Below are 13,397 nucleotides of genomic sequence, written 5' to 3'. Positions count from 1 at the left end.
ATACTTGTGTGAGATGGCTTATATATATTTTTGCCCTAGTAGGACAAATTAGTTGCCTGCGCAGATATTCGGTGCCAGAGAGTAATTCCAAAGCATAAATTTCATCTTCAATATTAGACTAAGAGGTCCTAATTAATTAAAAAGAAGATAGACACTACTTGCTCACCGAGAGAAGGTAAAGTAGATGTAGATAAAGTGAAGTGATAGCGGAAAGTTGCTTATCGTCTCCGCTCTCGGGAAATCCTGATCGCCGAGAGATTTTTTATTTTTGCTTCACCTCTTGACCAACACGAGGAATCGTTTCCCCCATTCGGGCTTATTACTTTATTTCTCGATTTCCCTTTCGCTCTATGTTTGCTCACTTGGTCACTGCCGCCAAGGGTCTATTTACGCGACAGCCCGAAGAACAAGAGTCCCAACCCGCAGGCACCTCTGCCACCAATTCCAAGATGGTGACAGCTACCCGACGAGGAGATGTTGCTCCCGAAATTGCGAATGGAAAGCGCAAGGCACACTCAGCAGGTGCCAGCAAGACCGAAGACCAGCAGACCAAGCGGAGAAGAAGGAGCGACCCGAAGGCTACTGGAACCGATCAAGATGCTACGAAACCTACTCCAGCAGAGAAATCTATCGTAATCGGCGATAAAGCACCTGCAGGAAAGAAGATCCGATTTGGTAGCGAAGAACCCGAACCAGTCGAAACACAACCAGAAGAAATCTCGGAAACACCAACCCAGGACGACGATGAAGATGATAGCGACGATGATGCGCCAGAGACCATCGATAACTCTGCCCAGCTATTGAAAATGAAGGAGCAGGCCAAGAAGCAAGAAGCAGCCAAGCAATTGTACGTGTGATTTCTTAGGTTTGGCGAAGAATTTTGACTAATGCTTGCTGTAGAGAAGAGCAACTGAAGAGAGAGAAGCGACGGAAACTCGATGAGCGTCGCAAGTTGCAAGCCAAATCAATTGTTAAGCCCAAGGAGGCCCCGACTGATGACATGCTTTCCGAAAGCACGGCTACTCTCCAAGGCACAACTACCCAGGATGCACGACGAGCCGCTCTTCCTGCTTTGCTTCCTGATGACATTTTGAACGCCGAGTTCACCATTCGCCCTCCCACGCCCCCAGCTGAAGATCAATTCGCCATCCCAAAGAAGTCGAATAAGCTGCGATTCTTGGATAAGCAGGACAAACTTCCCAAGGACATCAACATGGGGGATGTCTCTATTCGGGTGCTCGATGCGCCGTCCTCCAAGAAGTCCTCCAAGCCCGCGCTAGCCCCTAAGATTTCCAAGGCCGGACGGAACCTCAAGAGTAGCATGCTCCAGAAGACCCGTACCGCAGCCCAAAACAATGGGCTCCGACAGAAGGCAGGCGGTCCTTCTGGATTCGTTCGCCGGTGAAACGGAACTCTTTGTACGGCCATTAAAAGCGATTTTTGTTCAGTGTCACATATCTTCAAATATAGCTGGAAGTTACATTTACAACCTGCCAGTTGTCAACGGGGGACATGACCACTTGCATCGTCTGATGTTCCTCTCGGGGGTTTTCGATGCCCCATTGGCGCAATTGAAAGTCGGTGTCGACTGGACATGCAACCACCCCCGCATCCACTGCAGCCATTTTGTGATCAGTCATTATTGAAAGGAGGATTTTTGTCCAAGTGTTACTCGGGTTGCATGGTGTTTGGCGGGAGTAGAACCTGGTCTGCAATTCAACTTTGGGGGAGTTATGTATATAGGATTCAGTCAATTATGCCCAATAATGTCTGGCAATAAATTCATTCAAAAAGAAGATACAAACATAGAAATCTCTGAGATTTTTGAAATATACAAAGGAGAGAGTCCAAAAGTGAAATGATACAATAGCGCCAAGGACCGGACCCGGACCGATTCCCAGATTATTAAGGCGGACATCGAAAGCTTGGAAGCTTACCAGAGTCCTTAACTTTTTTTCCCCTTCACTCTTTACTTTTTTCCTACCTCCAATCCCATTCGCCAATGGCGCTTGTTGTCTAACTCTACACTTTTCATTCCGTTTGCCATGGCGCCTGACGCAGAGAATTCTCCTCTGCTGCCGCAGCATCAGAACTCGGCCTCGAATACGTCACCACGTGCAAACCGGACGCCGCGGTCGGTATCCTTCAATCCGCTCACACAAATCAGCACCTACGGCAGCACAGCCTCTACCTCCGATCCTACATTCCGACCCTTGCAAACAGGCTCACCTCCTGTGCAGAATGTCAACGCCCAAGGAGGCCAGCCCCGTCCCGGCAGCCAGCCCATGCTCTCAGCATTGAACAGCAAGCTTCGTCGTCGCAATAGCCATGGGGCTCCCTTCAACCCCATATCGAATCCACCACATGCAGCATCTAAGATTGGACCGCAGCGAACAACCAAAAAGGCGCAAAAACTAAAACTGCTGCCGGACCCTGTAACGGAAGAGGAAGAGGGGTCTGATGGAGATTTCCCTCGGGATGTCTACTCACAAATCACTCGGATCAAGGACCCCGCCGCACGAAGCCATGCTGCACGACTGGGTAAAGCTGACCGCGATCGCATACCTCGAGTGACAGCTTACTGCACGGCCAATTCGTATCGACTCGAGGGCGTTATCAAGTTCCTTAAGTCACGGAGCAAGACTCGTGGAGCCAACCCCAAGTTGTATGATGAATGCGTCTACTCTCCTTTTGATTACCAGTACGAAGAAAAGCAAAATGCACGATTATTCCAGGATCAAAATGGCAATGGACACCATGAGAGACGACCCAGTGAAAGAAGATACTCGGATAGTGCGGTGGAGGTTGAAGACAATAAGAAGACCAGAAGGGAGGATTTGATTGATCTGCACGACGAGCGCAGTCACTCAAATGATAACGAATCAGTAGTCGTCAAAGACACTCCTGATATTGACACCACAATCCACATACCTGAGGTATTCCTCTTCGACTATGGAACGGTCGTAATATGGGGAATGACGCCTGCGCAAGAATCAAGATTCTTGTCCGATATCTCCAAATTTGCGACCTCCATATTGAGTCCTGATGACACGCAGATTGAGAACTTCAATTTCTACTATGCGCGCGAGTACCAGGCTAGAATCTACAACGACTTCATCTCTCTTCGCGACCCGCGCAACAACATGGTCAAGCTAGCGATCTCTCATGCTCTGGCCCAATCGGTCAAGACTTCGCTGTTCGAAGATCTTGTGTCAGAAACAATCACCGACACTGCACCGCTACCCGCCCAGATTGCGCAAACTGGTAGCGTCAATCTCACCCGTCGGCAAATCAACATGCAGATTGGAGAGCTCTTCATTCTCCGCATCAATATTCACTTGCAAGGATCTGTCCTCGATAGCCCGGAACTCTTCTGGGCAGAGCCGCAGTTGGAACCTGTTTACCAGGCAGTCCGAAGCTACCTGGAGATGGATCAGCGTGTCAGTCTTCTGACGGAAAGGTTGGATGTTATTGCGGATCTTCTTGCAGTCCTAAAGGATCAATTGACACATCGCCATGGCGAGTATCTCGAATGGATTGGTAAGTTTCTCTGCAGTTATGATTTCTAACCACGACCCATCTAACAAATATCAGTCATTATCTTGATCGCCGCAGAGATTCTCGTGGCTGGAATCAACATTGTCGTCGATCTCTACGCTGGAGTAGACTAGAGTGACTCATTACTATCAACGCTCATCTCGACTAATCAATTGTGCTGCGAATACTAGTCTCCCATGCTATGTATTACCAGGATATTGCTTATGTGCCTTGGCATACAATCCATTCGCGATTCTACATCGACAATCGCATAATGCAGCATGCGAGGGGCAAACATCCGATGGAATTGGTCCAACATAGGATTCGAACTCACCCACCGTGTCTAATCTTCCTATGCTGCCATCACCTCCTGCTATGTGTATCATCTTTCCAGACTCGTTGTGTCTTCGCCTGTACATGACAGAAGACATCCATACCCAGATAATCATATCTCATTCTTGTTTCCAATAGTGTGCTCTTTCCCCCCGCTGGTATTGGAGTTGACGTGGGTTCTTTCGTGGGAAAACGGCGTTGGAAATCTGTACAGATGGTGTCAATCAATTCAAAGTGCTAATGGCCTTACTTCGCCGAATTACTCTGCAAGCTCTTTCTTTCAAATAGAATCAAGTATCCGTAGTCCGTACCTTTTATCAGCCACGGATAGCACTGGCACTATTGAAGCATCCTAAATATCGAACAGCGACGCTGAGCTGTACTTCGAAGCCCATAGATCCCCTGAGCATACAGAAATGCACCCATTCCATTGTCATTAGCATTGTCTTTCTTCCCCTTGCGCTGTCCCAACCCACCACATTAACTAACAACAACTATAGCGGAGACTAGATGGCAGAGGCATCGAAAAACTACAGGAGCCAGTTACTTCAACCATGCTTTCAGCGTGAGATTCCTCAGACGAAATTCATATCAGACATAGAACGCCAGGAGACCGTAGAATCAAGGCCGACCATAAGTAAAAACAAATAAAAAACCTAGAAAATAAACCAGTACCGCATCCGAACCCGATGCATAAAAAAAACCCCTTCAAATAAAAGAAAACAAACAGAACAGAACAGCACAGTCCCCGTCATGACTGTGCAAAGCCCAAAAAGTAAAGAAAAGAAACACGATACAACAAAACCCATCCACTAAGACTGCTCAACCTTAGCCTCCTTAACCTCCTCCTTATCCACATCCATCGGCGTAGTCCCAGATTCAGGACCAGCTTCGGGACCAGCTTCAGGACCAGCCTCCGCAGCAGCAGGAGTCTGATCCGCAGAGCCACCACTACCCGTCTGCACACGGAAGGAATGAGTAAGAGACTCCTGTGTGGGAGCCGGCGCGAGACGGGGCAGGGCCGCACCAGCCGGATCCGCAGATTCGGGTTGTCCATCTTGAGCGGGGAGATCATCATCCTGGCCATCGATGCCGGTGGCATTGGACTTACGGGAACGCTTAACGCGTAGCGGACGTTCCTCGGGCTATACAATATAAAAAACAAAACACGTTAGCTTTTGGATCTTGCGGACAAGATGGTGGAGGTGAATTTGTATGAATACGTACTGTGCGTGGCTGCTCATCAGAGCTACCCTCGGTATCATCTTCTAGAAGTACACCAGCACTACCCTGGCCGGAATTCATCATTGCTGCGGCGCGGGCACGTAGTTCCGGGTTTGCGGCGCCGGTCTTCGCCTCGTCGGCCATGCCGGTGACTTTTGTTAGACGCTCGAGGAGCATGCAGGTTTCCAGACGCATTTTCTGGATGTATTGGGTGCCGCGACGGTTGCGGGTGCGCATGATTTCATTTTCGGCTTCGACTTCTGCGAGGCGTTTCTTTAGTGCTATGCACTTGCGTTTGTAGGCGATCTCCACGCTTGGGGGATTGGCTGGTGGGATGGAGGAGGGTTGGCGTGAGGCTTCCATTTTTTGATGAAGAGGGAGAAGGTTTGTATTTGTGTGTTAATTGGCGATGACCGGGCTGGATTGTTGGACACGGCCGTATTTCGTTGGGATCCTTGGTTGGAGCTGACACCAAGCACGATGCGAAGGGGGTGGTGAAATAGAGGAAGAAGAAGGAGTAAAGGATTGGATGGTAGACGGTTGGATATAGTATATTTAGCTTCGATTAGTTGTGGATTAGTCGTTGGTAACGAGGGTGAGTCGATTGACGGAAATGGTGACTCTATTGAGAGGTACCAAACGTTGTCGGCAACAATGCGATGACCTCCAACATTATTCTGCCCCGATATCAAAGGCGGTCTACACAATATTGTTTAACGAATATTTATCCATTTAACTCCTAGCTATGTACAATTGCTCTAAAAATATGATAACCCCCCAATAATCATGGCTATCTAATGACCTCCAGTGGTGGGAAGACCAAGGAACACTTTGAAAGAGTCATAACTGGAGAATGTTAGTGTCGCTGTACATGCAAATCGGGATGGAACAAACACTTACATGAGCCATTGGAAACCGGTCAAAGTGCCCAGCATCACAATCCGAACAGGAAGACCATTCCATAGGCCAGAGAAGCCAATGTTCCCGTAGATCCGGGATACAGCCGTCACCGCACCTTCACCGGCTACAAACGGGCGGTTAGCATGCATGCATCAAGAACTGCAGCCGAAAGAAGGAAAAAGCTCACCTTTACGATCAGCATTTAATTTGCTGACCATGACATCTGCCGGGTGGCTAACAATAGCACAGAAAATTCCAGCAATGTAACCACCCAAGAAGCTGACACCAGTCTGTGTCAATTGACCGTACTCCTCCTTGGGTTTACCCATAGTGCGGTAGATGATCTTGACGGTCTCCTCAAAGGTGGCAAACTTGGTCATGGTATAAGGGATCTGTCTGGCCCACAGAGGGTACAATCCCTTGTACAAACCACCAAAGCCCTCCTTGGCAACGATCTTGCCCCAGCCCTCGCGCATAGTGGAAGCGTATGGCGGCAGGGTGGTCTGCATGCGGACCTTGATAGCCTCCATGGGACACAGGGCCATATCAGCAAAGAACTCAGCAGAGGCACTAGCACCGAGGAAGACCAGGGTGCGATTGGACTCCGGGAACAACTGGTTTCCGTACAAGTGCTTGAAGTACTCGTACAGACCGTACTTTCCGGCACCCTGGAAAGAGTAGCCCAGGAAGGTGGGGGACCAGCCGAAGAAGACGCCGCGCAGGCCTTCTTTGGAGAAAATTGTCCGCCATGCTTGTACGTTGGAAGTGTAGATCTTTGGGTCAACCTGGCGACGGCACTTCACGAGATCGAGGGGTGTCACGGCTGTATGGGTTGGTCCTTTGTGGAATTGGGTGTCAATTGAGGTTGTTAGTTGTATTATGGAGAAATTTTACTTACCACAAGCTGGATAATATTGTTAGTGTGTGCCTTGTGAGATGGGGGAAGCTTGGACATACCAATGATTCCACCAAAGCCACAGCTGAGGAAGTACTTGAGTGAGTTGGGCTCGATCTTCCCAAGGGGAAGTTTGCGTTCCTGTGTAGCCATATTGTATGTATCTGTAAATATTTGGAAGAGGGGAGAGTGTGTAAGATCAATAAAAAGCAAAGCAAAAGCAAGATTAGGCAAGATTGTACCTTGGAAGAGCCCAGAGACCGATGTCGTCAGTGGCCGGACTGGGCTTATCTCTCCGCACTTCCCGGACCTTTTGAACGGTACTACCTAGATAGTATCTCCTCCCTACACTCTTATTAATTTAGATTCTTTGAATTTTACTTATTAATTGTCTATATAATTTGTATTCTTGCAAATCGACTAATATTCGAGATATTCACTACGATTTTACATGGTTTTATATGATTTTATATGACGTCAATGATAGCCCAGTACTACCCAAGTATGTGCGGAGTACAAAAGTATACTATGGAGTACAGAAGCCGACTTAGCCGGACTTCCTGCATAATTACCTACATAGGTAATTAGAGAGCTTTAATGCAATCGGCTCTAATGCAATCAAGCTTCTTAATAAAATTATGAAACAGTGGACACCTTATCAAAGCTTACACCTGAGCACGGTTAGTTTCTGGCCTGAGGCATACAGCACCTGGGATACTGATATCTCAAGCTAGGGACCCTACGAAGACACTATAAGGTCAAGCATGACCTGACTATCAAGCATTCAAAACCTCCATTGGACAGATCGGACGCGACCAACACGAAGCCTGTATATCTTGGCTGGCTCAGGATGCCCAATTAGACAAGGAGAATATCAGTTGAAGGGAAGAGTGAGATGAAGCTCGCTCTCAAGGAAATAGACACACGAATTGAAAACTACGCTCTTTTTCTTTCCAATGACATGTCATATCCAGAGACAGGTTGTCTTTTTGTAATGTTTAGTTTACTTGTAATAAAGAAGTAAGAAAAAGTGAGAAGAGAAGTGAAAGAGAATGCTTTCACATCAAATATTGACATTGAGATAAAGTCCTTTATGGCTGGGGAATGCAGTATACCTGTTAAACTGTGTCTGAATCAATATATCTACATATTATCGAGACAGATGCCTTGTTTGTTGGGCTTTTATAGGCTCTTATAGGCTATTTAGCCTCAGTTGGTAGGCAATACAGATTCCTACCTTTCTCTTTCCGCCCTCTCAAGTTATATAAATCCAAAGCACTATATATATGAAACATATACATTTAAATCCTGGAGACGGGATTGGATGGGGATCCTCTAGTTTCTCTTTCCGTGCCATGGTCCTGGGGAACCCAGAATTATTGGACCCTTTTGATAGGTTCCCCATTCGACAAAGTTTCGACCCAAGTGTTTACTACTAAGTAAGTATGAAGTGACGACTTAAGGGGGTCCGCGTTCCATGGAAACGAGGTCTACTTTCCTGTATCCTCAGGACTTGGTCGACATCGTTTCGGCCCTGGTCCGCGATATTGTTTCCAGCTTCGAGAGCATTGTTAAGAACCATCGTCACCTACACAAGCTTACTGGAACCCGCATTCATTGCTCCTGTGGGTCGTTTTTGGATCCCCACGATTCGGAGTCGAGGTGCTAATAATGCTCCCATTTCTTAGTATGTATTCTCTGATCCGCGACTTTATCGCTGCGGTCACAGATCACAGGCAGGTATGGTGTATTGATGCTCGTCGCGCTACCGAGGTGAGTACAATGACTTTGTGTGCGCAGATATATATATTTACTAACCCTACCACCTTAGGAGACTATGCTCGCCTATGAACGATGCTATCAGGAAGCCAAAGCACGGATGCCTACCGGGTACCGTCATATCCGCCCAGATCCTGATACTGGCCGGCCGGGCGTTCTCTTTGCGAGATCATTCACAGGACTTGTGATGTCACTGAGCCTCGACACTGCACTCTGGTTCCAAAGGAGGCAGCGGACCTTTCTTTCTCGGATTTGCGACCTGATCAGAGATTACGACGAGAGCATGCCGAGTTCTTTTGATGAGTTCTACGAGCCTTGGGGAGGAATGGGACGAGGCGTCGATTAGGTGCCGATTCGTTGACGATGAGGAGTCGGTTGCAGCATGGCACGGTGCTGTCGGTATTTCCGTGATAGCTGTGCGTCTGCTATTAGGGAGTGCGGAGTTGTCGGTGGTCGCCTTTCTGACTTGAATGCCCTTGTGCATTGTTTCCCCTTCTCTTGGAGCGTGTAACGGGGGTGTATCGGTATGGATTCGAGCTTGGTTGTTTACCCAAACAACGACAATGGATTTCCAACAGACAAAACTCGACACATTTCGACACATTTGAGCTCACCTTAGACGACAGTCATATGCTCAACTCGCGCCCCAAACAGTGGGCTGACGGAGCTATCTCCTGGCCCATCCGTGAGGCTTCGCACAGCTGCCAAAATTACAGCTGCAATGATAGACCAGGTTGAGGACAGTGAGTATTGTATCGATTCTCTGCAAGTACATAAATTTGCTAACAGGGTTGAGGTCAATGTTGATACATGTGTTAGAAGTCGTCAGTTGGGACAATGTGATGTATCATGTGTTGTTGCGGAAAGAACGCATTTCACACAAAAGAACAGCAGAGATACCTAAGGAGTATGAAGTGCCATGTCACATAAATAGCACTGGAGTGACAACAAAGATATCAAGATGTCTTTGACTCGCGTGCAAGGATAATATGCAGGCCGTACGGCACCAAGAAGATTTAGTTTCCCGTCCACAAAGAACTCGAACTCTTTAACATCCTTCTACACTCTCGTTCTACCAGAGATATTAACCATGCCTCGCTTGACTCGCTCCATTCCTCACAGCTCTCCGGCCGCACACGGTCTTGCCGCGGCAATCTTAAATGACTTCGATGATCCTCATTTAATACAAGATGAATCAGAGAGATCGCCTAGTCCCAACGACCCCGATTTTCTACAACACGTTGACTCTGATAGCAGTGATGACGATGCAGTTGACATCCCATACCGAAAGGACGAAGATGGGACTCATGTTCGAGTCGGTGTTGCGAGTCGTACGAAGTCTTCTGCTGATAAGCAAGACCCCGGCCCATCCATTCGGGACCGTACGACCGCCGAACTCGAGGCTATCATGAAAGCACAAGTCGAAGACCGTAAGTGTTAGAATATTCATTATTCTCTACAATATAAATTCGCTAATGTGATTTATTATCAAGCCTCCTTTCCGGGTCTTGACACCACCGGATTACCCCTTCTACGCAATTTCATGACCGCATTCGAAAAGAAGTTCCGTGATATGCACCCCAAGCGGACCGAACTCGATTGGGGAAAAGGCGTACGCAGGCCAGCGAGGTCCGCAGTTGCTCGACGTGCAGCGCAGGGACAGTTGTGTGGCGTTGAAGCTCCAGCTGATCAGAAATGTACCGCCTGCGCCAAAGGCAAAGTAACATTCGAGCATTGTCGGATTGTTTTCGCGAAGAACCAGGCTCAATGGGACTGGGCGTGTGCTAATTGCACCTTTATAGGAGGAGGACACAAATGTTCTTTCCGTACGTCTTCCTCTTTTACTAGAATGATACGATGAAAACTGACGTACGGAACAGGTCCTGATCTGTTTCCGAATGTGCCTTCGTGGGTTATTGCGGCTGTGATTGAACGGCAGCCGTCGAGTCCATTGCTTCAAACATACTATGGCGCAAAGGATACAGATGCTGCCCGGAAGTCTGCGAAGCCAACTACCAGTCGGAAACGTCCTGGGACTACCCCGGAAGATGCAGACCAAGAGCAACCCGCTAGGCGCCGCGAGTCAGAGCTTGGTCGCGCAAAGGCCAGCGAGGGTATCACAAAGGACACGCCTAAGCGCCGCAAGTCAGAGGTTGGCCCTATAAAGACCAGTGAGGGCGCCGCCACTAAGGACGCACCTCCTCAGCTCAAGAACGGAGGGCCCCCGTTCAATGCGACCTGGTACAACTCACCCCTTGAAGACCCAAAGTTGTACCGTATGAAGGACAAAGTCTATGCCCTTGATACCTACAACGATCTTGCAGACATCATTGTGCGCGTCACAGAAGACTACGGTCGTATGAAGGGAGCACTGCGCAAGAAAGGATTCTTGCCGGAGTCGGACGACGAGGGGTCCGAAGAGGAGAACGTCTTTGCGGTGGAGTGAACTCACTCAGGGGTTCTAGTGTTTTTTATTGATTCTGAGATATCCACAGATTGACCTGAAGTCTACCTAGCCGTATTGTAGATGGTCTGGGTGCTGGTCTGGCACCATTATGCGTTTGTCTACCATAGTCTTAAATGACTGAAGCTGGCGCCTTGTTTCTCTTACCATAAGTCCTGCCAGTAGCCCATTGAGCGACTCATCGACGCCAAGTGAAATTGGCACACCTCTCACAGAGTAGCCCTCAGATCCGGCACAATGGGCACCCCAAAAGCTCATACATCAAGTTTGGTTACCAAAATTGCACGAGACCCGTGGTAAGTTTCGATCAAAAAAAATTGGCTTTGCGCATCATCCTGCTCTCTGCTCCACCTCACTGGCAAGCACCAGTGCCAATTTAATGCCCAGCGTAGACCCAACACGCGACAGCACAGTACGGATCAGATCTGCCTGCGCCGGAGTCGGCATACCGGAGGAGAGAATATACCAGAGGGGCCATAGCAATCCGTAACCCTGCGCCGCGCGCATTTGCCACGGGCTATCTGATTTATTCGGGCGACCGAGGGAGTCGACATCAGCCAGCGCGAAGGGGATGCTGCGGCAGGCGTCTGTGGTCAATTCGCGGATGGTGGCTTTCAGAGTTGGCTCGTCGAGAGCGGTCTCAAACTCTGGTTCAGAACTGCTGATATGCCGGGAACTGGAGAATTGCTTATTGGCCGCTTTGATGGAGGTAAGTGTAGCATTTAGGCTGAGGAGAAGTTGCTGCACCATTATGCGCACTGCACGGTAGTAATTCCAGACTACGGCGTTGGTGATGCGGTTGTAAGTCAGGAGGGTCTCGCCCTGTGATGAGTAGACCTCTAGTGGGAGCCAGCGGTCTGGAAGGGTCTCTGTCCACTGGGAGAGTTCGATGTCGTACTCGCAGCCGGCTCTTATCCATGATTCGATTGTAGCTTGGTCCGGGGGTTTTGGCGAGGTGCTCATGCATAGGAATAATTGGCAGAGCTTTGAGGCGGTGAGCAGTAAGCGCTCGGTTGGTTTGTTGATGTCTAGCATGCCGAGGATCCAATCGATGTCGAAGTGAGGCTTGTCTCCCAGTGCGAGGATTTCAACATACTATAAAATGGTCAGCCTTGGATCGATATTCAGGCATATATGCCAGGTCCCGATGTCAGAACCTTACGACAAACCTACCGTGTGGGCATACGCAAAAGTAAGCATATCTCGACCATGCGGATGATCAACCAGCGTGTTTCCACGAAGTTTCGTCAAAAACTCAAAACCAGCCGTATGCGAGCTGAACATCCCGTTCCGCTCGCCCGAGATATCCTCATATAGCGAAAGCAAAACGACCGAAGCAAACGTCTCGTCTTTAACCGCATTAGTCGGCGACGCCAATGCCTCCTGTAAACCCCGCAAGGCCCGCCCATAGCCCTGCCGCGCCTTGTTCATGAGAGATGGCGCATTCTTAGCATTAGCGAGAGTCATCAGCGCCGTAGCCTCGACCGCCCAGCGCAAACAGGAAGACGGCGATTCGCTGCTTTGGCGACCGAGCTCACGCGCGTACAGCGGGGGCACATATTCGAGATGTCCGCCATCCTCAGAATCTGCTTTTATGGTAAACTGGTCGAAAAAGTAGCACAGTGCTCTTTGTTCCCAGCTGGAGTCAGCGGGCGAGTATAGTGTCAGGGCAGCTTTGTCATGGTGTTTCGCATGTGGGCCTGCGCGTCGGCGGCGCGAGACGGCGGATAGAGATGAGTCCGAGGTCGAGGAGCTGTCTTGGCTGTCGGTATTGCTGTGGGAATTTACGCTGGCACTGGTCTTCATCAGCCGCTCGACTTTCCTGGTCTCGTTGCGGAAGACAGCATCCGGCCGGTATCCTGGACATGGTCGGCCATAGATAATGCAGTTCCGGCACTCTGGGCGTGCTTCATCACACTTGAAGGGAGGAAATTTAGCATTTGGCCTTTTAACGAATGCAAGTAAGGCTACATATTATAGGCATAATACAGTTTCATTGGCGGGGTAAATCGAAAAACCAAGATTGAAGCTCGGACATACCTTTATCTTCCGCTTGCGACACAGGTAACATCCGGTACTTGGTTTTCCCCCATAGACCATTGTTCACCCGCAGGCAGTCGTCTGAGGAACCTTTAGGACTTGCAGGTACTTCGACGGAAACCGCAAAGGGGGTTGCGAGTTACAGAGAGGTCGGACTCGATCTGGGTTCCACAAAGGTAAAGGACGGCCGTGTGTCATCGGTTGTAACTGGATCAACTCGACTGC

At 49.0% G+C, this 13,397-nt stretch overlaps 7 protein-coding genes across 7 annotated transcripts; 4 read left to right on the top strand and 3 right to left on the bottom strand.

Annotated features, from left to right (window-relative positions):
• Window positions 1-350: 350 nt before the first annotated feature.
• On the top strand, window positions 351-1,519 carry N7487_012183 (uncharacterized protein; the record flags this gene model as incomplete). Its single annotated transcript, XM_056879913.1, has 2 exons — window positions 351-847; window positions 901-1,519. 2 exons carry the CDS (start codon window positions 351-353, stop codon window positions 1,403-1,405), a joined length of 1,002 nt encoding a protein of 333 aa, XP_056725232.1. The 3' UTR covers window positions 1,406-1,519.
• Window positions 1,520-2,045: 526 nt separating this feature from the next.
• N7487_012182 (YagE family protein) lies at window positions 2,046-3,671 on the top strand (the record flags this gene model as incomplete). The annotated part of the gene is made up of 2 exons (XM_056879912.1): window positions 2,046-3,540; window positions 3,595-3,671. The coding sequence occupies 2 exons, from the start codon at window positions 2,046-2,048 to the stop codon at window positions 3,669-3,671; spliced, it is 1,572 nt and encodes a 523-aa protein (XP_056725231.1).
• A 1,011-nt stretch (window positions 3,672-4,682) lies between these two features.
• Window positions 4,683-5,457, bottom strand: N7487_012181 (uncharacterized protein; the record flags this gene model as incomplete). The annotated part of the gene is made up of 2 exons (XM_056879911.1): window positions 4,683-5,015; window positions 5,098-5,457. The coding sequence occupies 2 exons, from the start codon at window positions 5,455-5,457 to the stop codon at window positions 4,683-4,685; spliced, it is 693 nt and encodes a 230-aa protein (XP_056725230.1).
• A 431-nt stretch (window positions 5,458-5,888) lies between these two features.
• Window positions 5,889-7,042, bottom strand: N7487_012180 (putative mitochondrial phosphate transporter Pic2; the record flags this gene model as incomplete). Its single annotated transcript, XM_056879910.1, has 5 exons — window positions 5,889-5,940; window positions 5,995-6,118; window positions 6,182-6,832; window positions 6,893-6,898; window positions 6,952-7,042. The coding sequence occupies 5 exons, from the start codon at window positions 7,040-7,042 to the stop codon at window positions 5,889-5,891; spliced, it is 924 nt and encodes a 307-aa protein (XP_056725229.1).
• Window positions 7,043-8,578: 1,536 nt separating this feature from the next.
• On the top strand, window positions 8,579-9,014 carry N7487_012179 (uncharacterized protein; the record flags this gene model as incomplete). The annotated part of the gene is made up of 2 exons (XM_056879909.1): window positions 8,579-8,662; window positions 8,721-9,014. The coding sequence occupies 2 exons, from the start codon at window positions 8,579-8,581 to the stop codon at window positions 9,012-9,014; spliced, it is 378 nt and encodes a 125-aa protein (XP_056725228.1).
• A 744-nt stretch (window positions 9,015-9,758) lies between these two features.
• N7487_012178 (DUF3716 domain-containing protein) lies at window positions 9,759-11,114 on the top strand (the record flags this gene model as incomplete). The annotated part of the gene is made up of 3 exons (XM_056879908.1): window positions 9,759-10,098; window positions 10,162-10,494; window positions 10,549-11,114. The coding sequence occupies 3 exons, from the start codon at window positions 9,759-9,761 to the stop codon at window positions 11,112-11,114; spliced, it is 1,239 nt and encodes a 412-aa protein (XP_056725227.1).
• A 348-nt stretch (window positions 11,115-11,462) lies between these two features.
• On the bottom strand, window positions 11,463-13,232 carry N7487_012177 (putative C6 transcription factor; the record flags this gene model as incomplete). Its single annotated transcript, XM_056879907.1, has 3 exons — window positions 11,463-12,227; window positions 12,306-13,049; window positions 13,173-13,232. The coding sequence occupies 3 exons, from the start codon at window positions 13,230-13,232 to the stop codon at window positions 11,463-11,465; spliced, it is 1,569 nt and encodes a 522-aa protein (XP_056725226.1).
• Between the last annotated feature and the right edge of the window lie 165 nt (window positions 13,233-13,397).

The sequence above is a fragment of the Penicillium crustosum genome (genome assembly GCF_028827405.1).
Source record: "Penicillium crustosum strain IBT 35664 chromosome Unknown utg000005l_segment0_segment0, whole genome shotgun sequence".
In the NCBI taxonomy this organism is placed as follows: Eukaryota; Fungi; Ascomycota; class Eurotiomycetes; order Eurotiales; family Aspergillaceae; genus Penicillium; species Penicillium crustosum.
This window is presented reverse-complemented; position numbering and strand designations above follow the sequence as displayed.